The 25121-nt window shown below is 45.3% G+C and overlaps 4 protein-coding genes across 4 annotated transcripts; 3 read left to right on the forward strand and 1 right to left on the reverse strand.

Annotated features, from left to right (window-relative positions):
• The first annotated feature begins 5137 nt into the window (after positions 1–5137).
• Positions 5138–6736, forward strand: LOC101771454 (DNA-directed RNA polymerases II, IV and V subunit 9B). The gene is made up of 4 exons (XM_004962715.2): positions 5138–5436; positions 5565–5640; positions 6002–6160; positions 6316–6736. Exons 1-4 carry the CDS (start codon positions 5408–5410, stop codon positions 6394–6396), a joined length of 345 nt encoding a protein of 114 aa, XP_004962772.1. The 5' UTR covers positions 5138–5407; the 3' UTR covers positions 6397–6736.
• Positions 6737–7043: 307 nt separating this feature from the next.
• Positions 7044–9641, reverse strand: LOC101772261 (RNA pseudouridine synthase 1). The gene is made up of 2 exons (XM_004962717.4): positions 9251–9641; positions 7044–8283 (listed from the first exon to the last, which is right to left on the reverse strand). The coding sequence occupies exons 1-2, from the start codon at positions 9594–9596 to the stop codon at positions 7601–7603; spliced, it is 1029 nt and encodes a 342-aa protein (XP_004962774.2). The 5' UTR covers positions 9597–9641; the 3' UTR covers positions 7044–7600.
• Positions 9642–9779: 138 nt separating this feature from the next.
• Positions 9780–13783, forward strand: LOC101771851. The gene is made up of 5 exons (XM_004962716.3): positions 9780–9907; positions 10468–10577; positions 11069–11649; positions 11723–12987; positions 13080–13783. Exons 3-5 carry the CDS (start codon positions 11251–11253, stop codon positions 13102–13104), a joined length of 1689 nt encoding a protein of 562 aa, XP_004962773.1. The 5' UTR covers positions 9780–9907; positions 10468–10577; positions 11069–11250; the 3' UTR covers positions 13105–13783.
• Positions 13784–21504: 7721 nt separating this feature from the next.
• LOC101772664 (GTP-binding protein SAR1A) lies at positions 21505–25096 on the forward strand. Its single transcript, XM_004962718.3, has 3 exons — positions 21505–21779; positions 22926–23057; positions 24522–25096. Exons 1-3 carry the CDS (start codon positions 21651–21653, stop codon positions 24840–24842), a joined length of 582 nt encoding a protein of 193 aa, XP_004962775.1. The 5' UTR covers positions 21505–21650; the 3' UTR covers positions 24843–25096.
• The last annotated feature ends 25 nt before the right edge of the window (positions 25097–25121 follow it).

Here is a 25121-nt window from a genome sequence, read left to right on the forward strand (position 1 = left end):
ATCCTATTTAGTTCAATTTATTTCCTAATATAATTTTTTTCACACACAAGTTGAATTTCAATTTGAAAAATTTTGCAGGGTGACAGTAGACATCATCATGTATGTCAAAAATAATTATGAATTTTTATCATTGTTTTTGTATAATTTGTATTCTATTCCCTCCGTCCCAAATTATAGGTCGTTTTGGCTTTTCTAGATGCATAGATATTATTATGCATCTTGACATAGGGCATATCTAAGTGCATAACAAAGTTTATGAATCTATAAAAGTCAAAACGACATATAATTTGGAATGGAGGAAGTAGAAATTAATTTATTATTAAATATCATACCTTATAAAAATAACGATAAAAATTCATGATGTATTTTTCTAACATGTATTGTGATGTCTGCTATCATCTCACAGCGAAAGGTTGAACCCTCCGTCACCATCACCTTGATGTCCCACAGCAAAAGGTTGAACCCTCCGTCGGCCAGATATATTGATCTCATCACCACCAAAGGCACAAGTAGTGTCCATGAGCCAAGCACCTTGTTTGCTATTAGGTGGCATCAAGCAGGATCTTTCTCAAGGTTTCTTGGTATGCGCAGCAAGCCTCCTCCTCCTCGTTTGTCTGCCTCGGTATCCGGACGCCGGTGAGCCGTGAGCGGCGGCGACAGCACGATCCGGTCGGCGCCGTACTTGCGGCGGCGCAAGCCGTACACCGTGATGGGCGGCCTTGGCCCTCCTGGCCCCGTACCCGTACTCTTCCTCGTCCCGGCCTCTCTCCTGTCAGGAAGTAAGCCACGTCGGGCAGGGACGCAGCGTCGATGGGGTGCTTCCCGAGGTCGGGCTGGAACCTGCCTGCCATGGCTGCGTGAAGCTCTGGTAGGCGAGGTAGGAGACCGCGCCCGGGACGGGGTGCCAGGTCGCCTCCGCGGCGGCGTGCAGAGCCTTGCGCATCCTGTCGCAGGGCGCGTGGAACGTGAAGTGGCCGCGGCTACCGCTGCCGCAGGCGAGGTCCGTCTCGACGAGCCCCATGGCGACGACGAGGTCGGCGTCGGCGAGGTACAGGTACCCCAGCGCCTGCGGCGGCGAGAGGTAGCGGAAGTATTGCGTGAGGAAGATCTTCAGGGCATTCAGGGACCGTCGCGCCGGGACAAGCCACCGCGTCGGATCGCCCTCGCCCAACGCCGCCGCCGCCGCCGCGTCCTTGTCAACGGCGACTACGTTGCGGCGGCTGCGTCGTTTGCGCCGCCGCCGGTGGTGGTCGATCACGGCGTTGACGACGATGTTGGAGCGGGGCTCCAGGAGGCCGAGGCAGCGCGCGACGCCGGACTCGAGGCAGGCGATGAGCTCGGGGTGCTCGGCGACCGGGAGCAGCTTGAAGGCGGCCTCGTAGTGCCCGCAGATCCTCTGCAGGAGCGCCTCCTCACCGAAGAGGGCGCCGCCGTCGTGGACGCACAGCACAGCACCGGGAGCCCCTTGGCCTCGCGCACGCCGGCGTAGCGGCGGTGGTCTGGCCGCCGCTGCTTGGACATGGTGGCGCTGTGCCGCGTGGACGTGTCCTTCGATGGATTCGATCTTTGAATTGCGGCTTTGCCTGTCGCGCGCGTATGTTACACCTGGGATAATGCAAGACCCCAAGTAGGTTCCCGAATCCGACGCAATAACGGGGTGTGCAAAGCCTCCCGCCGGTCTCTGAATCAAACAGGGGTCTGTCACGTTTCTTTTCCCAAAAAAAAAAACTTACTGAAACATTCACCGTCATTGTAGTCATAAAAAACATGATATCGTTGTATAGGAGAAGGATTACTAATGGTCGTTACGTGTTGTAAAATAAGCTTAAGCATTTGCCAACAAGCTACAGTGTCCATACAAATATACTCCCACCATTCCAAATTGTATGTTGTTTTAGCATTTCTGATTCGTAACTTCTACTATATATGTCTAGACATAGTGCATATCTAAGTGCGTAGCAAAAACTATGAACTTATAAATGACAAAATGATTTACAATTTAGGATGGATGGAGTAGGATTCTGAGCAAGCTACCCAAGTGTCCAAAGAGTATTCACAAAAATATCTTTTTATATGGTTGTTGCATCACCAACACCCTAAGTGTTATGGAACAATTCACTTAACATATGTTAGGTTTTATAGTACTTTTGTTTAAGACAACCCCTACCATGAACATTTGATTGAAATATGACACATATAGGTCCCAAAGTAGGTGATGATGTGGCCCCCCACCATTAGGGAATTTTTGTCCTCTAATAAACCATTTGAAAACACATCTTCAGGTAGTACTTTTGCACATCCGTAAATGGGCCCAGGACTTTGAACATGGGTATTCAAAATTTGAAAGGGTAAATTTTGAAATGGAAGCCGATTAACAAAATTAACTTACAAAATCACAAACGCTCTTACAATCACTCACCTCAGTTGCTGCAGTCCTGGACAGCAGCAGAACGTCTCGCTGCCGCCGTGCCAGTTTTGCTGGAGAATGGAGAACGGGAGAAGGCGCTGTTGGAGTCAATGTCGCCAACTCGCCAGGACATGTTCGCCGCCGAGCACCTCCGTCCGGCCGCTCAAGCGTGCGTGGCGCGCCAGCTCGCCGCCCTCGACCAGTTGCCCTCCGCCCTCAAGCCAGCAAGCCGTCGGGCGCCGCCGCGAAACCCGAGGAGGAGGAGTGGGGAGAGGGACACTGGGACAGCACGCGTGTCGGTCACGTAAAGTCTATGAAGCCATTCTTTGTTGAGCAGTAGTGGGCCGGGGGTAGACAATTTGGGGCACTCCACCCCACTAGGCCAGGAGCTTGGTAGGTGGGCTGGTGTTTGGTTTGGGCTGAATTGCATGTTATTGTGTCTCAACTTTTGTTTTTTGAGTAGATGTATATGGTGTAGCTTGTATATGCAAAATCTTTTGGTAGAAATAATGGGCATTCGACGGAATACCTCTTGAATGGAGTGGTCCCGCTTCTGCATCCTACCTGACGTGCTACATCCTGACCCGACTCGTTGTTAGCTTTGACAATCAAATCTAAAAATGCTAGATGCACCAGAGAGTTGTTGTACGAAGAAATTTACTTTGAGCCTTTTGCTTTTGTAAGAAAAAAATTCCATGAATTGATCAAGCATTCAAAAAAGTTCCTAGAGCCTCATAGTTGTTCTAGAAACTACCGTCTCATAGGCCAAATTTTAGGATTGTGAGACTACTACTCTACCATTATACGAGTTGCGATTATCATGCAACTCATATTATTTTCTATACATTACTTAAGGAAATATAATTATTATGAAACAAATTAAAAGGAAACCCATTTTATAGATTGTTTGTTAAGTCATCTCAAAATTACGTATTAATATAAGATAATCTACTCTCTTCGTCCCAAATTGTAGGTTGTTTTACTTTTCTAAACATAGTGTATATCTAGATGCATACAAATACCTATAAATTTAAAAAAGCCAAAACGATATGTAATTTGAAAATGGAAGGAGTATTGGATAACACCAATATACATATCCTTGGTAGAGAGAGTGAGGGAGTATGTCAACAAGATACAACACCGAGCAAGTAAGTTTGAACCTAATTGACGCTTGACGATCAACCAATTTAGGTACCAACCGATCCGTTGATGTAAACAGGAGTGCTATCGGCAAGATAAGCGATCGAAAAAGACGATTGGGCAGCTAAAAGTGATATACTCCCTCCATCTCTTAGGGCTTGTTTGGGAGGGGGGTGTTAAAGTTTAACACCTCCCTTTTAACACCTTTTTAACACCTTGGCTCCCAAACAGGTGTGTTAAAAGTGTGGTGTTAAAATTTAACACCTCTCTTTTCATAAACACATGGAGGGGGTGTTAAAATGTGCCAAAGGTGTTAAAAGTGGTTCCCCTCCCCACTTATTCCCTGGTTGACCCCCCCTCTCTCCTCCTTTCTCTCTCCTACCACCGCCAGCGCGTCCTCCCTCCCGCTGTGCGCCTGTGCCCGCTGCCGCCGGTCCGCCCGTCACGCGCCGCCGCCGTGCCCGCCACCGCCGGTCCGCGCTGCTCCTGCCCGGGCGGCGGCCTCGCGCGGGCGGCGGGTTGTCGCGGGCGCGGGCGAGGCCGCCGGCCTCGATCTGCACGAGCTGGTCGAGGAGGCGCTCGAAGCTGCTAGCCGCGGCCGCTGCGTCTGCCGCGTCGGCATCCTCGGCAGGGGAGCGGGAGGAGGCGGGCGGGTGGCGCCACTTTGCCAGGCGCGGCGCGAAGGCAGCGGTGCCCCGACGGAGGGCTCCGCGCCCGGCGGCGCGAGACCGAGCCCTAGGCCCGGGTTCGCCATGTGGGCCGCTGCCGCCAGCTCGAGCCCGCTAGGGTTTTCGCACGGCGGGTCGGGCGCTACCGCTGGCGGCATCCCCTGCGGTGGCGAGGCAGCGGTGGCGAGGCAGCGGCCGGCGGCGCGGGGGCTCTCTGGAAGGGTGGGGAATGGGGGTAAGCCGGCTTGGTTGGGCGAATTCGAAATTTGGAGATGAGCCTTGTGGCTTCTGGTTTGAATTTGACTGCCGTGTGCCCGTGTGCCTGCATTTCCGTTCGTAGATGAGGGGGCTGTTTGGTCCGTTGCCAATTGCTTGGCCGCGGGCGGTAGGAGAGAGAGAAGGAAGAAAGAAGAAGAGAGAGAAGGAAGGAGAGGGAGTTGGGGTATAATTATCATTTCTAACCTAAGATGTTAAAGTTTAGTAGACCATCCAAACATCCTAATGTGTTAAAGTTTAACACCTCCAGCCTGTTCGCTTTAGCTTATAAGCCGGCTGAAAAGCTGAAACGGCTGATTTGTTGTGAGAGGAAAATACTGTTTGATGGCTGATAAGCCGGCTGAATAAGCTGAAGCGGTCCGTCCTTTGAGGGTGTTAAAGTTAACACCTCAAATGAGGTAACACTCCTTCCCAAACAGTCCCTCGATAACTGTCGCTTGGGAAGCAACAAATAAAAAGGGACGGGACGGAGGGAGTAGTTACTGGAGCGGTGGCCATTGGTCTGTGAGACTCGGACGTTAGATTGCGAGTCCCCGTAAAACTCTCTTCCTCCCTCTCGTGTTCCCACAGACAGGCAGACAACGGCATCGCCACGGAAGCAGCAGAAAAGGATATTTTAATATTATTATTCTCCCCTCCGTTCATCCATTTTTAAATGGCTACTAGTGGAGTAGTGGTGCCTCTGCCTCCTTGGTGTTGGCTCACCTCCTCTGACCAAATCTCCAATCCAAACAGCACCCATTCCCAAGCATCATCCCCTTTTCCTGCAAAGAGGAATTCGATTCAGCTCAGCTCACCCCAGCCAGCTCCGTCCACCAACAAGAACAAGATCTGAAATAGCCAGGCAGGAGTCAACGCGGCAGTCAAGCAAGCCCTCTTGCTCGCAAGCAGCAATCAGTCAAGCCCGTCAGCAGCCATGAGTACCATGAAGTTTTGCCGTGAATGGTAAGCCGCTGACGACGGCGCCGCCGTGCCCGGTGATGTCGTGTCGCCTTGCTCGTTTCCTTTTTCAGCTGGGATTGGAGGTTTCGGTAGTGACAGCAGAGGCTCATTTCGGTGTCCTTTCTTGGCAGCAACAACATCCTGTACCCAAAGGAGGACCGGGAGCAGAAGGTGCTCCTCTACGCCTGCCGGAACTGCGACCATCAGGTTGGTTCTTACCTCTTCTCTTCTTCTCTCCTCCTCTCCACCCCATCCAATGTCTCGTCGATCCATCGTCGGCTTCAGCTTCTTCTTCGATTCATTCGAATACCTCTCTGAAGTCTCGAGCAAGATGCAGATGGGACTCTGAAGCCTGGAGTCCATTGGATACGGGGTAAAGAAAAGACAGATTCAGTCCAAAATGTGCTGTTGTTAGATTTAGGAGTAGACTGATGCTGTGTGCACCGGTTGAATTGACGAGGATGTATAAATATTCAATTCGGAGTTTGGACTGGATTTAGATGATGGGAGTTTCTGAATTCTCTGATGTGGTCGGCAATTTGAAATGCTCTGCTGAAACTGCGTGCAGGAGGTTGCGGACAACAACTGCGTGTACCGGAACGTGGTGCACCACAGCGCCGGCGAGTTCACCCAGGTGCTCCAGGACGTCGCCGGCGACCCCACTCTGCCCCGCACCAAGGACGTGCGCTGCGCCGTCTGCGGCCACGGCGAGGCCGTCTTCTTCCAGGTCGGTCACCTCCTCCTTCCTTCTTCTTCAGAGACCATGGCAACTGAACATAATTCACACACAGTTCTGAGCAAGCATCGCTTTCTTCAGAGGCCATGGCCGGAACTTCGGACTGACAAGACCTCACCATGGTTCTGGTTCTTCTTGATCTGCAGGCCACCGTGAGGGGTGAGGAGGGGATGACGCTCTTCTTCGTCTGCTGCAACCTCAGCTGCGGCAACCGCTGGAGAGAGTGAGGAGCTGATCAGCAGAGCAAAGGGATCCCTCTGATGCAATAGCCTGAGGGACATGATTTTTGAATTTTTCACCCATGCTACCATGAACTGATTGTATGTTTCAAGAACATTAGTAACTTCAGGAGGGACATAATCAGGTGCACTGGGGTAAATTTCCCCGTGGTTCGTTTGCATCAAAGAAAGGATGACATGAGGAGCTGAGGACAATTTGGGTTTCAGCCGCCGTTTTAATGTTTTCTTCTGCAGTTTTTTTGGTAGTTACAGTAGGAAGCAACAAATTTATGAAGCTTCTTCCAAAAAAAAGCAAATTAACCATGAGATGCAGAATTTGGTTACCAAATGATTTGCAATTTTGTTCTCAGTTGACAGAGCACACGATTATGCAAGTTTTGTTAAACTTCTTGAAAATTCCATTAGGAACCACAGATTTTTTAGTCTGCAGATGTAATTGATTTTTGCTAAAATGACCATCCAAACCAAGAACTAGTTCAAATGCAGGACTTCACCTGCTTTTGAGCTACTGAAAAATTGTATTTTGGTATGCCTTTGAAGAGTAACTTCAATATCTGGATGTTTTTGTGACAAATTTTCTGTACATCTTGTTGAACAACAGAGTATCCCATGGTACAACATGACCACATACATTGTTGAAACAATATTATAAACATCTCAATATCTCTGGTACAAATGTTACAATTGCAGTAAGAAGTCAAAATTGTGATACAACAATCATCTCAATATTTGTGATATCCTAATCACGAAGTGCAGATTTTTGAACATCCACCAGTCAAGCTGCCAAGACACCTATAATACCTCTACAATACAAATGCTAAAATTAAAGTCTGAAGTCAAAAACCGCGCTTCAGCAATCATCTCAGTATTTGTGATATCCTAACCATAAAGTACAGATTTTGAACATCCACCAGTCGAGCTGCCAAGACACCTATAATGTCTCTAAAATACAAATGCTAAAATTAAAGTCTGAAGTAAAAAAGCGTGCTGCGGCAATCATCTCAGTATTTGTGATAACCTGTTCATAAAGTAAGGATTTTGATAAACATCCCCCAAAGAAAGGTGATCACTGACCAATGCTACTCCCAGACAGGGGCTCCAAGGCACAACGCTTTTGGCAGTTCAGAATTACAGCCTTGGTGGACTCAGTGTCAACTGGAGCATTGTGTATCACAATAAGATCAAGGGAACTTTACTCCATCGTTGAGATAAAATCTTTTGCCCATGAAGGAAGAGGTGACTGGAAAGTGACGGGCAATCCTGTGACAGGGTGTACAAATGACAAGCTCTCTGCATGCAATGCATGGCCATCACACTCCAATCCATTCCACTCAATCACCCCGCCATACTTCACATCACCTCTGATTGGGAACCCAAGATACTGGCAGTGTAGGCGAATCTGATGTGTCCGTCCACTTTGAGGGTACGCTCTAACCAAAATTACACTGTTCTTCACATCATCATTACAAGTCTGGGCAGGTGCCTTTTCTTGTACAGTAATTGACTCAATATCATCGGTGAAAAAGTTGTAGGGTTCTCTAAACTGACCTTTACCGTTGACCCCTAAAACTTCAAATTGTGTGCTCATGTCCCTTACAACAGAGCCCCCTGGTAGTGACCGACCAATGTCAGGCATAGCATACACACGCCAAGCACCATGTTTCGACCGCCCATGACCAGAACATATCTTAATCTTCTCCCACGTTGGTGGGAAACCTATGCAAAGAGCAAGATATGCTTTCTTGACTTTATGATCAGTGAATGCCTTCACTAGCTTCCCTGCAACTTTGTTGCATTTGGTAATAATCATGAGACCGCTGGTATCACGATCCAGTCTGTTGGCAAGGTGAAGGTTAGGTTTTGTAGCTGAATCCCCTGCAAGTCACAAAAATATTTGCCTATAGTTAGAAATTGAAACAGCGTGGCAAAACAATAAAAATGCAAATAAATAATTCAATATGGTCTGATATATTGAAATTTAGGTGATAAGTATAGCAAAGCAATATTACGATATTAATATGCATCGGGCCACTTAAATATTGATCAAAAAAGTTGTTTCCTCACCTCAGCCTGGCAACAGTTGCATCAAAAGTACAAACTATACTCCTTAGGAAAGGTACTAACTACTAACTCACCATAACTAATTCCGTACAATTTGGGAGACTAGGTGAGAAATAGTAGTATTCAATTCCAAACCTCCTGAGTAATTGAAGAGTTGCACACACAAATTCTAAACGATAAAAATATATAGCCCCAAATGATCCATTGTTATAACTTATATTCAGTAGAATCATACAGTCATTAGTTTGTATTGATATTGCTTGTATGCAATTAGAAACCGAGGCAAAGTAAACTAAAAAAGGGCTCTAAACAATGATACATTATAATTTTTTTTTAAAAAACAATGATACATCTGTCTGTACCACTTGCACAACATATGCCCTTCTGCTTCTGCATCTACTGAACATAACTCTAGCTCTTGATTCTTGAATAAGTATTCAATATTGGGAATGGATTCTAAATCATTTTTTTCCTTCTTGTGCAGGTGGCTCAAGTCTACACATTGTATTTTTAACTGTCATCATAGCATGTCATACTTTCTGTACACGACACTCGATAGTAGGAATTGTGACACTAGTGCATTAAAGATCATGCTATATGAGAACGAGAAGGAACGTTTGAATTCAGGTTGTTTCATGCCTGTGATAAAAAAAAGCAAAATTGCAAATTTTGTCTAATGTGTTGTTCATTGTAATTCGTAATTCTCCTAGATATTCTCCAATGTTTAAAAGCGAAACATTTTCAGAGCTCAGAAGGGATAACTTTTTTTTCTTTTTTTCACCTGAGGCGGCGGAGCGAGGGAGGGCGGTGAGGAGGGCGTCGCAGTAGACTCCCGCTGGCTTGTCGACGACGGCGAGCCACTCGTCCTCAAACACCACGTCCGCGGAGGCGAACACCGCGGAGCGGGCAGAGGCGGTCATGGCGCGCCGGAGCTCCACATCCTTGGAAACGGCCGGATAGGGCGGGGACACCGGGGACGGATACTCGCCGCTCACCGGCGCCGTTGTCGTCGTCGCCGCCGACATCGCCGCGAGGCGGCGCTCGGGTGGCAGGAGGGATCGGAGCGGGGCGGCGGCGGCGGCGGGAGGCGAGAGGAGGAGGAGGAGGGGCAGGGGCAGTTTCGTCATAGAGGTAAAATACGGTAGCACGTGACTACCTCGTGTCTCTCATCTCCTAAAAAAAAAAGAAAAGAAACAAACAAACCCTCGCCTCCGCCGTGGGCGCCGGCGACTCTCCCGGATCACCGGTGAGATCCCCCGCCGGTAGAACGATCCTCCGGTGAGCCTGAATTCTCTGGGGTTCGGGGTTACAGGGGGGCACAGTGGGTGGCGGCGGCGATTTATGATTTTGGGGGCGAATGCGGAGGATGCTGTCGCCGTCGATGGTGGCGCCGCCGGAGGGGGTGCTGGGGTCGCTGAACAACGACGGTTACTCCAATGTGGGTATTCGCCTCACTTCCTATTCCAATCCTCTCCCGCTGTTCTTGCCATGCTTCTTCTGACTTCTGGTAATTTGTAATGCGCTTTACATGCTGCTGTACGAAACTATGAATTTCGATGATGTTGGTTTGCAACTTGTCGATTTAGCGTCGCTGCATTGTATGAAATAGATGGAATTGTGTAACCTGTGACCAAAAGTTGGTGCTGGTTTGTGATTGAGTTAAATTTTATCTGCTTAGGTTATTGTCATCCAGTTGATGTGAGCCAATGATGTGTTTCCCTGAGAACTTGAATGCCATCTGGATATTGGTAGCGGGCTTGAATGTGTAACCACATGATTCTTCCGCTTATTTCTAATTAACATATCAGTTTTGATGCTTGCTTTAGCGTCAGTGCATATAGATATAAGTATGAAAGGGTCTTTCTTAACAATGTACCTTAGAGTATAGGCTTTTCCCTGATTGTATATAAATGTCTTTGGCTACAGTTTCCTGACATCATTATCTGCCAGATTTACTTGATTGGTGGAGAGCATTAAACTTGTGAAATTTGATTTTAGGAGGACATGACACAACACACCATGAGGATGGTGGAGATAAGCGAAGTTCTGAAAACTCCTGGCGCAGAGATAAATTCCGAGAGGAGGTTCTTTTATGCACAGAAGCTGCAGTAAGCACCTGTCTTTCCTGAACAGCTCACGAGCATTCTATCGCATTAAGCAAACAGATTATTCTCAACAAACAGGACATCATTCGATTTGGCTTTTGTTGTTAGCAGTATAGAGCTTATCTTTATGGTATCGGTGGTTTTGATGCTATGCAGCATTATTAATTTTGAAACTCTCATGTCCACAACTCATTTTCCTAGTATAACTTTTGCTGGTTGCTGCTTGTCTGAAAAATAGTGATGATCTAGCTCCCATGGTATTACTAGTACTGGAGGGGGTTTCTGTTTGTAGTCTGATGTACCGTTTGTATTGAGCAATAGAAGTTTCAAAATTTACAGCTTATGTATTTGGTTTGCACACAGTTTGGAGCCCCACATCTCAGAAGATGAGTGCATTTTACATTTGTCGCTAGAATGCACATTTACAGTGTTCCCACTTCCCAGTTTTGTTTTCAACTTGCCTATAGCATTGAATATTTAAAATTGGCATGCAGGAAGAAGGCATACCCACAGGAAGGATGTGTTCATGCTATGGAGTGGCAGGGAGCAGGTATCCATGCAAAGAATTTGCACACAAAGTTGCATGCAGCAGCTACTAATGTAAAGGAGCCACATGCAGCAGCTAGCCGTAGTCCTAGTGTGCCACCTCAGGGAAATTTGGATTGTGCTTTGATGGATGGTGAGGATATTTTTGTGGACAATGAGATGGTCTGTGGATATTGAGCTTAGGGCTGAAGCTGACACAGAAGAAGCAGCCAGAAAAAATCAAAGTGAGGGACTTCAGGTGGAGCCTATCTTTTATGCTGACACTGCTGCTGCACAAACTCCAGTTGATGATTGTGCAGATGTTAAGCCCAACATTGTGTATGACAAGGAAAATCCAAGAATCAAGGTAAATGAATGTTTTCCTACGATGGAGGACTTCAGGATGGCACTGAGACAGCATGGAATAAACAAGGGGTTTCAGGTGCACAAAGTGAAGACTGATAAGACTAGGTATAGAGCTGAGTGCAAGGCAACAGGCTGTCCCTGGAGAATTGTGGCTCGCAAATTGCCGGGCCTACCAGCTGTTGTGGTACTACTCTAACTTGCTAACTTGCCTAACTTGTGTAATTTATCTAATTTGTTTTTTGTTTGTTATTTTGCAGATTAGCATGATGCCTGAAGAGCATAATTGCGTGTCTACTAGTAACCTTGTTACCTCAATGGCATCTCAAAAATGGGTTGCAGAGAGGGTTGTTGGTTGGTTGAGGGAGAATCCAGATCTTGGAGCAAAAGAGTTGCAAGAAAAACTTCAGGAGGTCTATAGTGTAGAGATTGGCTATGCCACAGTATGGGCTGGAAGGCAGAAAGCTTTGAACAAGCTTTTTCTGTCTTGGGAAGAGAGCTTTCAGATACTGTACAATTTCAGGGCTGCACTTCTTTCCAGGTCTCCAGGCTCAGTTGTGGAGATTTCCACCAAGATGTGTGGAGCTGATGTGCACTTCGACAAGCTTTTCTTTGCTTTGCAGCCATGCATAGATGGCTTCAAAAATGGCTGTAGACCTGACATTGCTCTTGATTTCACGGACTTGGATGGTATGTACTCAGGGAAATTGGCATGTGCTTGTGCCCTTGATGGTCACAATTGGATGTACCCTGTTGCATGGGCCATTTTCGACTCTGATTCGAACGATAACTGGACTTGGTTCACGGAACAGTTGAACAAGGCTATAGGAAATCTACCAGGATTAGCAATTTCCACAGATGAACGCCCCTTTCGTGAAAACATTCTAGCTGAAAGTTACTACGAATGGACTACGAACATAAAGGACATGCCTGTGGTTGACATTGTTGATAGGTTGAGGCAGATGACAATGGAGGTGTGGTACAATAGGAGGAATATTGGGAGCAAGCTCTCGGGCAATATTCTCCCTGCAGTTATTCAACAACTTAATGCAGAAGCAACAAGTTTGAGAAACATCAAGGCCTTTAGATGCGGGTTGCAGATCGGTGAAGTTTCCGGCAACTCTCAGGACATGATGCTGTGGAGGCACGTGGTGGACTTGAACGAGCACACCTGCAGCTGCGGGGAGTGGCAACTAACCTGGAAGCCCTGCCTCCATGCTCTGGCTTGGATAACTACAGAGACAGATGCTGACATCGAATCCTTTGTCCATGAGTACTACTCTGTAGAGAGATTCAGGGCCGCATATAGTGGTGTGGTTCCACCTATGCCAGACAAGTCGCAGTGGCCTAAAGTGGACCCTGGTTTCAAGTTGCTGGCACCGCGGCCGAAACAAGGAGCTGGGAAGAGGAAGTACACGACCAAAGCAAGCCAGGAACCAGGTGCGAGTGAGCAGCTTCAGTGTGAGCAATGTGGAGAAGTCGAACACCGTGAGAAGGGTTGCACACTGCATTGCCCGAACAAGAGGTTGATGCACTAACTTGATGTCTTTTTTTCCCCCTGTATGCTTCATGCCTTCATGTGAGAAGTGTAACTGGCATTACTTTTGTTGCTGGAAGCGATGCCAAGCTGAAGAAAGCATGAAGGCTGAGGATGGCGCTAGCTCGGATGGTGATAGCTGAAGCAATACCTCCAAGAGCCATGCATCTCCAAGGGATGGTAGATCCACAGGGAAGTGAAGATGCTCCGGTACCTCTGCTACCAGAGCGCCTATTTTGTAGTGTTCCGGGAATGAGGTTTTAGGATTTAGTTGCCAACTTACCATGTCATCGTCGAGCTCAGTGACTGTTGGACTAACATCATCTATAGCTGGCTGTGCATGTGTTCATGGCTGAACTGAGCCGGGACTCATAGCCAGTGGCTTGGTTCATCGTTCATGGGATGGAACCTGAACCTAGGTGAGCTATCCATGGCCAGGATGAACCTTGGATGAAACCAAGCAGAGGTCCGAACCGACTGATGGTTAAGAATCACTGAATCAGTGGACGTGAAGGAGGTTTTAGGATTTAGTTGCCATGACATCGTCGAGCTCAGTAACTGTCGAACTGAACTTCCTCTGTTTAGGTTGTACTAAATGATGCTATAATCCAGTATGGTCGACGACTGAGATATGAGAACCGATGCATGGATGTCTAATGCTACGTGGTCAATCCCTTCTGGTATTGTTGATTGCATTGCATCAACAATTGCGCCTAGCATGTATCTGTCTAAATGTCATGGCAAAATTTCACACATTCTGAATAAATACATGCATTGTTGAGGATAGATCGCAGTACCTGCGAGGAATGAAGAAGACGGAATCCTACTCCTAGGATTCCTCTGTAATCTTACTATGACTCATACCACGTAATTCTACTAGGACTCTTTGTAACCAACTAGTTATCCCACCCCTTGGAGTATATAAAGGAGGGGAAGGGTACCTAGATCGGCAGAACCCTCAGAACCACCAAGAGGTTCAACACTAAATAACACCCAAGCGCAGGGCGCAATATACACCACCTCAAACAGGACATAGGATATTACGTTACTATGGTGGCCTGAACTTGTATAAATTCGTATCTTGTGTCCTCGCTTTTACTTTCAAGTTCCAGGTCCGACGATTCCCCACCAAGCAATCTACTACCTTGGGTACCCCTCGGTAGGTTGCCAGTTGCCGACTTTGAACGAACTCATGCTTGAATGAGAACAAGCGATTTGCGACTTTGGTCCATGAATTATAAGATCATGAACAACCGATTATGCGACATCTCTCTTAGCTTATAGAAAGAGCGGAAATACTACAACCGATATTGTGACATCTAATCCAAACAGTGTATCAGCGACAACCCTATTCTTTCTTCCCTTCCTATTCCTTCCTTGCTTATTTATTCTATTATTCAGCTTGCTGTTGCAAATAAGTAAAGTAGTTTGAAGTTCTCTCATATGCATTTGCATTTCATTTAGTGTCGAATATCCAATAAAAATGAAGGCAGGCAACGCGCCCTCCCTTCTGCTACCAATCAAAGCAAGGAGTGTTCTTTCTGTCTTTCCTATTAAAATCAAGTTGTTGATTGCATGTCTTAAGCAAAGTAATCAAATAATAAGTTTATATAAGTTACAACATATCTCGTCCTACCTAGGCCAGAATAAGTTGACTACAGATCTTCCCACTTGCTTTGTGCCAGTAAGCACCGAAGATAGTCATATAGTTCTATTTGAAAGAAATAATGTGTTTTCATTGAATAGATGACAATAGATTTCTTGCCTACAGCTTAAATCTTTTTTTTCTTAGTTAATTCTTGACTAGTTCTACTGTTAGAATCTCTTTTTTTCAGATATTGGGATTATGATCTTATTGGTGGGAGTATCAACACAAAGCTCAGGGGGATAGTTACTAGTACAATCTGCAGATCAAAAGTACCTATAACAATGCTATACTAGGTACAACCCTAAAGAGACCAAGTATATTTCCTACCATGCTACTTGTATCAAAGTCAAGCCTTTGAATAAAGAATTTCAAGTTCTACGTTGCCCTTTGTTCAAAGTCTATCCAGATAGATAGAAGGCTGTTGGCATGAAAATAAGCACAGCAGCGCCCTTCGTCACTAGTTCTCACTTCTCGAATCGTTTTCCAACCAGGTACCAGTAGCATAGACAAAAGTGGCGAAACTCTCATTTCTCTTTTTCTCAAAGTAAAGTAAAAGAATAGTGGTAAATAGAATAAGCCAGAAAAATGAACTTATCCTAAACAAAGCCAATAGCACCCCACACATCAAAACCAAAGTAGGTAAGATAGTGCCTTCTACCAAAGGTTCTCTAAATTCTCAGGTGTCGAAAGATATGTATTATCCAATAAGGCTCAAACTCTATCTTGTGGTAAGCTAGGGAAATTACAAAGCTGTAGAGCATTAATTGTTGGAGAAGCTGGCTAGCTGTTTGCTCGGTGCTCTGAGGCAAGATAATCTCACTACGATTCAAGAATAGAACTGGAATAGTAAACCATTAGCAAGGTATGAGACAAAGAGAGTCGTTAGTGGGATAGGTTTTTCTTGTAGGAGAGAGATCGGGAATCCAGACAACAGGGCTAGGGTTTGGGGCTAGTGCGGATTAGTTTGGGCGGAAAGAATTGAACAGAGGAGAAAGCCACGACCGGTAGAGCTCGGGTTGGATAGGAAAAGGAAGAAAAAGGACTGTCAATGTCCAAATATGTCAAAACAACATCACTGTCATCTGGATCATATCCAATTTCTTCTAATTGAATTGAATTTACAAGCTTATATCTGTCATTCCGATTCCAATCTAGAGTTACCCGGAAAGGAGGTATATTTGTTTCAAGCTTGGAAAGTAGGTATTATTCCCGAAGTAGGTAGCTGTAAAAAGAAAAAAAGGAGGGTTTTTAGGTTTGCCCTTTTCTGAGATAGGGTAGGGTAATAGGAAGAAGTAGGTTTTTCAGTAGCTTGGGTTTCAAGGGATAAGTAGGGTTGGTATTTTGGAAAGGAAGTAAGCAAAGAAGAATAGGAAAGGAGAACCCCCTTGAGCAACACCTGCCGTAGCCTACTTTCCTACAACTATTTATCTGATTTGCTTTTGAGAGGAAGTTTAATTGAATTAATTATAATTTCCGTACTACCCTAGTTTTCTTTCCTGCTTCAGTTAATTCCCTTTTTGAAAAGTGGATATTCCGGTTCATTCCTTTGGGACTGCTCATTTCTTTGCCTTAGCCTGCTACCTCTACTCCGGCTATCTGCTTCTTTCCGTTGCCAATAGCCTGCTCAAAGAAAAGACCTATTCTTTTTACTACATCGAATGCCTACTACTAAAAGCTATTACTGCTCCTTCTCCCTTGGATAGCCCTACTTGCCTATGTGACTAAGCCTTTTCCCTTTGGGGGATTGCTTCTCTTTCTCCAGCGTCATGCCTTGTAACCTCTAGTTTCAACCTCCTAGCATTGGCTTCACTTGATTAGAACCATAAGCATTTGCATTCGCGACCGTCCTCGTCCCAGGTTTTGTTCTTCTTTGCTTTGATGAGGTGGAAATGATGAGGTATACCTCTATCAAATCTGCTTAGCCTTTTCCTTTTCGCTAGTGCTATTTCATGCCATTGGTTTGAACTGGATAGAGGGGAAGGGCCTTACCTTATCTACAACTATATAATTGCAATTCCGGATAGCATTATTCTTAGCCAAGGAAGGAACTGTTGATGGTGGAGTTATTTGCACTGATTTTCCAGCTATATGAAGATGAGGCTAAAAGAAAAATTGACGCGGATAGAACAAATTAGTTAAAAAAAGGCCACAATCGTTAAAGAAAGGGACCTTGATCCTTTCATCATTTTTGCACTTGAAAAAGAAATTTGCAAAGCGGGTTATTAACAAATTGAGTTTACTTTTCAGTTGAGAACCGTCCAGAAGCGTTGAAGAGGGTGTCGGAATCATTCGAGGCTCCTGGAAGTTACCAATGAGTGCCGAATGAATTGAAGGCTCGACGACTCCCTCGAATCCAGCAGGGTTAAGGGAGGCTACCCGAAGCTGCTAGAAGGCGAGAATCGTTTAATAAACAGACTGAGTTATAACCCAGATTATAGTTATAAACTACATTCATTAATCTACAGGCATCGGAGGCTATACCATTTTGATACTCGGCCAGCGAGTAACAAGAAGGTGGCACAATTGAGGGTAGGAAAGAATCCAGGGTAATGGTCAATACTGAGAACAGGAATTCCCTTAGCGCGTTGGATCATCGAATAATGGCAAAATTCCTATTTCTGGTAATACCACCCATGAGGGTTCATCAACTCATTTCTCAGTCAGATATTGGTCAACAAAAGTACAATTGGAACTTGTCACCAGCCTCATCTGGTGAGGGATCAACTGTATCGGCTTTCCCTAGTGATAAGGTCTATGAGGTTGTGGAGAAGATGAAGTTGATGCAATGCAAGAAGATGAAGTTGATACACACTACGGAATTCTTTCTTCTTTTCTATTGCTTTTTTAGAAGAAAAAAGAAAGATAACTCAAAACACGTATTGCTGCTTCTTCACTCTTTGCTTTATCGCATATTCATGATGTTAACCGATCATCAGGCGAGCTTGAAGGATCTCATCTTCAAAATCAATCTACTCAACGAGAAACAAGTCGCTGAGTTCCAATTTGAAGCAAATCGCCGAGTTGACGAACAACTAGGTCGTCGGCTACGTCCTATGTGGGTGCGGGAACATAAAAAAAATTCTGCGTTGGCGTTGGTGGAGACCGACAAGGTGTTGATCTCATGAGTGAATTGAGGCACTTTGTTCTGAAGCAGAGTCGGAGTTTCAGCCTAAGGTCAAGTTCGGATAGAATTGAATCGGAATCATCAAGCGGCAACTTAGAAGCAAAAGTTAGAAGTCAAATCCAATTGGCCGACCTGAAACGAAGAAGAAGAAGCTGTGATGATGCATGCGTATGTCAGATCAAAAAATTTCAGAGGCTAAAGGAAAAGGAGACGAAAGAGCAATTTAATGGACCTTTGCAGGATGCACATGAAAGAGTACCAAGAAAGATGTAAAAAACAGCTACGTACAACTAAAGATTCCAGCGAAGACCTTCGATCATCTGACCACATTGACTCGCCGATGACTACTTTGAGTACTCGTCTCGACTAAAAAACTAGTCAAGAGTGGGTTCCATTTGATCAACAACTAGTCGGAATCGACTCCGACTAGTTGGCATCATCAAAATCGATTACGGGCACGGCGTGTTTGCTTTCTTTGGTCTACTAAATCAGCAACTCATCTTGTTCACATCAAATCCCAAGCGGAGTCGAAGAAGGCTAATTAATTATCGCACCTAGATGACACGTTCCATGGAATTGATCAGGGCAGTGGGCGTCTCGTGTCCCAGAGTACAAGGCGGAGCCTAGTTGGAATCGCCCTCTTCGGCACCAAGTTGTACTTGGCCTGCGCCACTGGAAGAAAATTGGCCGCCGTCTCTGGTCTGTCTCGGAGGCAATAAAGAAAAATTGTTGACCTGACGCAACTCAAGATCAAGACAAGGATGCCATCCGAGTACTTCCTGGAAAAACAAAATCTTGGAGCATTGTGCTACAGGCACAACAAAGAAGCTACCAAATAGATTCCAAGACCTTTGCTTGACACATGCAAAAGATGTACGTGGGCACTATTATACCAACATCTGGCTGCATCGACTCATCGATGACTACTTCGATTACTCACCTTGATTGGAAAACTAGTCGGGGCATACTTCACACCATTGACTACCTTGACCAATCGTCTCGACTAGAAAACTAGTCGAGGATGGTCTACTTCGACTACTCGTCTCGACTAAAAAACTAGTCGAGGGCGGATTCCACGTGACCAACAACTAGTCGGAATCGACTCCGACTAGTCGGCTTCATCAATAAACCGTCACGCTTCATCGATGACCGCCATGGCTTTGGCATAAATCGTCTACGAATCAAGCTAAGTCACTTTTTTAATAATTATTTTTTCTCTGGCTTGTTTCAGCATGATTGGCCAATGCGCCGACTACTGATTTGTGTATGTCTCTCGACAGTAATTACCATCCAGAGCTACACTTTGCCAACTATTCCTGGGGCATGTTGACCGACAGCCACAGGCATGGTATACCAAATTACGGAGGCTACAACCACGAGTTTAGGACACTGAGTTGTGGAGGCACTGCCACGGGCTTGGCATATTGAATTTTGGAGGGAATGACCACAAATTTGATGCACTAAATACTGGAGGCTCACAACGGCTACACCCTAAGGAGGCACAAATCTTATGCGCACTATATGCGCTCTACTCGCTGGAGGGCAGCAAACTCTTACGCACAATCTCTTTTATCGCAACGACGACTACTTATTTTTATCTTCTCCTGAGGTCACTAATCTCCTCGAGCAGAACACGCCTTAATTCGTGAAAGCCTCGGATCATCTGTCATGTGTAAATACTAGCACACATACACGAGACAAAGATCTCAGTTGTGCAAACGGCAGTGCCCGTACGTGTACAAGAGATAAAAAATCTCGCCACGTAGTGGCTATGGCTAAACAGAGACTGAAAGCCTAAACATAACAAGCTAACTACTCGGGAGAAATATAACGAAACAAGAGCATGACACGAAACATTTATATTCAGCATTGAATAAATTTCAGTACCTTTCAATATTCTACAAATATGCTACATAATGCATACATCTCCTTTTACAGGCCAAGCTTCAGCGATGACGCTCCAGGACGCTTAGTGTACCTCCAAAGGCACGCTTAGTTTCCAAACTCGGGGGTTAAGCGCCAATTACTACTTCAAATATCTCCACTGGCTTAGCTAGCTTCCAAGCTCGGGGGCTAAGCATCAATAACTACTCGACGTGGCTTACACGGCTCACCTGGCGTATAAGCTCGGGGGCTGGACGCTGCAAAACTACTCGGATGATGACTTGCGTGAAGATTCAAGATCCTTGAATTGATTATTCGATGATTTCAAGGCTCGGGGGCTGATAAGATACACCCAACAGTTGATTTTTCAAGTTGAAAGAAGAAAATTAAAAATTTTATTGACCTCAGCCTGATTCTACGATTCAATCTAAGGCTCGGGGGCTACTCCAATGGAGTGCGACTTTCACCGCCCTCCATACATGAAGATTACATAATCAAGACGATTAAAGGCTTTGAGTACACCATAGCCTCATGGCAGTTTTGAGAAATTTTGAAGATTCAGCCAGATAAATTACTCGAGGAGCACTAAAACTACTCGGCAAGAATATAAAAAGTACTCAAAGACTGCTGCATTCGACTATGAAGCGCTCGGAGGCTTGTCAGGGATAGATCCCCAGTACCCACAAGGAAGAAATAAGACAGACTCCTACTAGAATTCCTCTGTAATCCTATAGGACTCATACCACATAATCCTACTAGAACTTTTCCTTATAACCGACTAGTTATCCCGCCCCCTGGAGTATATAAAGGAGGGCAGGGGTACCTAGCTCAGCAGAACCCTAAGAACCACCAAGAAGTTCAACACCAAACAACACCCAAGCGCAAGGCGCAATATACAACACCCCAAACAAGACGTAGGGTATTACACTACTACGATGATCCGAACCTGTATAAATTCATATTTTGTGTCCTCGCTTTTACCTTCAAGTTCCAGATCCGACGGTTTCCCACCAACCAATCTACTACCTCAGGTACCATCGGTAGGTTGCTGGTATAAACTCCGAGATGCATGACAACTGGCAAATCAAAATAATACGCAGTGTGGTCCCTTGGCATCTCCAGGTTTGCAAAGCACGGGAAAAGCCGGCCTTCCATTTGATTTCAAGCTTGTACCGTTTTGATGGCCTGATCAGACCAAGGGCTACCTAATTATAATGGTATAGTCAGCAACTGGACTAGCAAGCAAGGATCGATGCTTTCATGTTCCTGGTTTTGGTTTCACAACTGTTCCGGCTGATTCCAGGTTGTTTGAGAGAGAGATTCTAGCTTTGTAGAAATGGCCCAAGGAGAAAATGGCCCTTTGTGAAATATTCATCCGGTTCATCTATCATGAATAATACACAAATATCCAAGTTTAGGTATAAATTCTCTTCCAACAATTATTATCATTATTTATTGGGAGTGAAAACTCATAAGTATACCATGACTTTTAAACTTTATCTTTTTGAAAAATAACATAGGACAAATCTCATGTTTCCATGTTCGAAGAACCGTGTCTCATCTCATTTCCGTCAAACAAGCATTTGTTTGGGTTATAAAAAAAAGCCAAAAGATGTGTTTGACAGTTGCTGTTGCTGTACCTGGAAAATGTACTGTTATACATGAGCGTATATACGTACAAATACACACCAGGTACATCAAACGGCAATCCGCGTGCGCACGGCCCGCAGTATCCATTTCCAAACCAACCGAACCACCGCCTACCCTCTGCCAACCGGGCCCCACCATGCGCTGACCCCACCTGTCATCCCCGGGACCTCCTCTCTCATATGTCTTCGGCGGAGCGGCGGGCTGGGGCGCCACGTCACGACTCCTCGCCAAGATCCGTGAAGAGTTCCTCCTCGTTGCCGCCGCCGCCGCCTTCTTCTCCACCGGCGACCTAGAGGGGAGGGAGGGTGCGCCGACGGCGTCCGGCGATCGAGTGGGCGGGCGGAGATGTTCCTGGTGGACTGGTTCTACGGGGTGCTGGCGTCGCTGGGGCTGTGGCAGAAGGAGGCCAAGATCCTCTTCCTCGGCCTCGACAACGCCGGCAAGACCACCCTCCTCCACATGCTCAAGGACGAGGTCGGGATCAAAATCACTTCTTTGTATCCTTTGTTCAAACTACTGCTGTGTGCCAATTCTTGCGGGGATGGTTGGATACTTGGATTGGGCTGGATGGTTGGGTTGCTATGTCTGCCTGGGGGAATAAAGGGTCGTTTCCTTTGAGCTAAAAGGTCGCTGTTTTGTGGGAATTTTGAGTCCTGGTTCAAATTGAAATGCCCTTAATTTTGACTTAGGTGAGGTTTGGAGGAATTGCGATGGTCTGGTGGATCCGTGTTACTTACATCCTTGCAGTTTCAGGGGGAATTATCAATTTTGTGATAATTTTTTTTCTGGAGTAAAGATTGCAGAGCCTTAAGCGCAAATTTTTGTATATGCTGGCGCGTTCCTATATGGTCAAGGCTGTTGTTTCCACTCGAACTTTAGTTTTCTGCCAATATATGTTCATCGAGGGGATGAGTGTTCTGGGTTATTTTCATGCAACAATTCGAAGTGTAGCCTTTGTGTAGTTCAACTATTCAAGTGAAGGCGATACAAAAGTGTCTCCTTTCACTAGGTTGAGGAATGAGGACAATTCGATCATATCTCAGTTTCCCCCAACTTTTGCTGGATTCAGTCGAGTAGCATTCTGGATATTTCCCTATTAGGATAACGGCTAAAAACAGTAGTTTCGTTTGTGGGAATTTGGAAGAAGTAAAGATTTTATTTATGTTGGGTATCTTTGTTGCCTTGTTCAGTATGGCCTAACCCTTTCTCTGAGCGCGGGAATATGGGATTGCTTGCTAGAGCAGGAAAAGTTGCATGTAGCACGGAAGAATGCTATGCTTCTTTCAGTTATTTGGGCACAACATTCCTTGTCGATTTTCTGGAATTCTAGGGTTCAAATTATGGGGAAAGGTTGTTTGTTTCAGTTTAGATCTGGTTGACATGCCTATCTGGAGAATCTACAATTTGTCAAAACTTCAACTTTAGGTTGCTAAAAAAAAAACCTTCAACTTTAGAACTGTTACTTTGTGTTTGTTCTTGTTATTAAAACTGGTTGAATCCTGCTGAAGAACTGTATGTGCTCAAGTCAAGCAGATAGCAAAGAAGAATTCTATGCAGTTTATATTTTAACACTTTTATGCTAAAGAAGCTTATATTTGGGATCTGTGTTCCTTCTGGCAGAGATTGGTTCAGCATCAGCCTACGCAATATCCAACTTCTGAAGAGCTGAGTATCGGAAAGATCAAGTTCAAGGCATTTGATTTGGGAGGACATCAGATAGCTCGCCGTGTGTGGAAGGATTACTATGCCAAGGTCCCACTTGTCTTCATTCTTTTGTTTTTGTTTTTCTTCACGATTACTGCATGATGTTTTCTTCTCCTCTGGGTGTGATTTTTGGTGATCTCAGCATTTTGTACTTCTTTAGCTCGTTCTGAAATTGACAAGTACTAGTAGCTGTGCATCTTCTCTAGCCATAGATGTTTTAGTTGGGGTCATTATCAGAGAGGACATTGGAATACGTTGGTCTTTACTTTTGCTCCCACTTGCTACACCTGTTGCTGATTACCAAATTTTCAGCAAGTTGGTCAGTGGGCATAGGATTGCAGGCAGCCGATTGCCCACCACTATATGCTGTGCCACCTTGGTGTAGCCATCTAATATATCACTACATATATGTAGATATGAATTTTTGGAGGTGGGAAATCTGCTTGATGGTCTGTAGACACCATGATCTGTTGAAATTGTGTTGGTCTGGACTTCTGGTTTTCTCTGCTTTTCTGTCTCCAAGCATATGCCTTCTTGCAACTAACATTCTATTCTTTTCAAAGATGAATGATGTGCCTCCATTCTATTCTATTCTTTTCATCTATACGCCTTTTTTAGTTTTCTAGTGTTCGATGAGGTGGTGGAGTTGGCTTAGTGGATTGGTGGATATTCTTCTGTAATATAAGAAATGCTGTATAAAGTAGTATGCCAATATAGAGAAACATTTAAAATAGTGTCTGAAGTTTGCTGGAACTTGGTAGAAAATCTGGAAACTTTTCTTGCTCTAGGTAAAGAGGCAGAGGATTTAAAATGTTTCATGATAGAAGGAGGTATAGATAGGGATCCAGAAATGTCCAAATTAGAAACTGTAAATGAACTAAACCTGCAAACCAAACTAAGTGTAAATTCCTGACAGGAGAAGACACATTTAGGAATGGGAGACAATTAGGAGTGCCTGACAGAAATGCATTTTTAATTGTAAGATGCATCTTCATAGGGAGGACTTACACGGTTACACCATTACCGGATTCTTTATGTTACAACATGCCAATTGCTAGTACCTATTGTCATGCGTGAAAACAAAGCTATTTCCCCCCACTTCAAATATGTCAGGCTTTGAATGTTAACATTCAGCCTTAGAAGGTCCATGGTTTTGACAAAGCGTGTTGGATTTGGGAAATGGTTTCATAAATGCATTAGGTCCTAACTTTATATGCAGCAGTACTTCTTTGGCTTGAAGCATGCAATGTTTTGACAACTGGTGTAAAGATAGGAATGCTGTCATCTTACCAAAATCGTGCAATGATCCCATGACTGATGAAAAATATCCTAGGATGAGGCGATTCCTTAGGGGTTCTGGTTTGGTGCATTATGCTTATGCTCCTTCTCCTGCTGCATACTTTGTATAGCTACTTTCATTATTCATCATGATCAAATTCTGACTTCCTAATATACTCTGTCACTGTGAATGCTGGTGGACCATCTTTTTGCTGAACCTTTCAATCTGAACAGGTAGATGCAGTGGTGTACCTCGTGGATGCCTACGACAAGGAGCGGTTTGCTGAGTCGAAGAAGGAGCTCGATGCGCTCCTGTCGGATGAATCCCTGGCCACTGTTCCATTCCTGATCCTGGGGAACAAGATCGACATCCCTTATGCTGCGTCAGAGGAGGAGCTCCGCTACTATATGGGGCTGAGCAATTTCACCACTGGCAAGGGCAACGTGAACCTGGGCGAGTCCAACGTCCGCCCTCTGGAGGTGTTCATGTGCAGCGTCGTCCGCAAGATGGGGTATGGCGAAGGGTTCAAGTGGATGTCACAGTACATCAAGTAGGGTTAGCTAGCTACCATGGTACTCCTGTTTCTACTTTAGCTTGCCACAAAAGATATAGGGAGCTAGCTGCCTTGGTCACTCACGGTGGTTCATGGTGCCAGTACATACGTGGTGGTCATTATGGAAGTAGTGCAAAGTATGGGATCTTGTGCTAGATTTGCGTTCAATTACAGTGTGTGATCTTGAAGGATGAACATACTCTAAGCTTCGTTGCTGGAGCTCTTCATTTCTTTTATTGTTATTATTCTTGTGTGTGTTTGTGGGCCGCTTCAGCAGTGA

The sequence above is a fragment of the Setaria italica genome, chromosome III (assembly GCF_000263155.2).
Source record: "Setaria italica strain Yugu1 chromosome III, Setaria_italica_v2.0, whole genome shotgun sequence".
Taxonomy (NCBI): Eukaryota; Viridiplantae; Streptophyta; class Magnoliopsida; order Poales; family Poaceae; genus Setaria; species Setaria italica.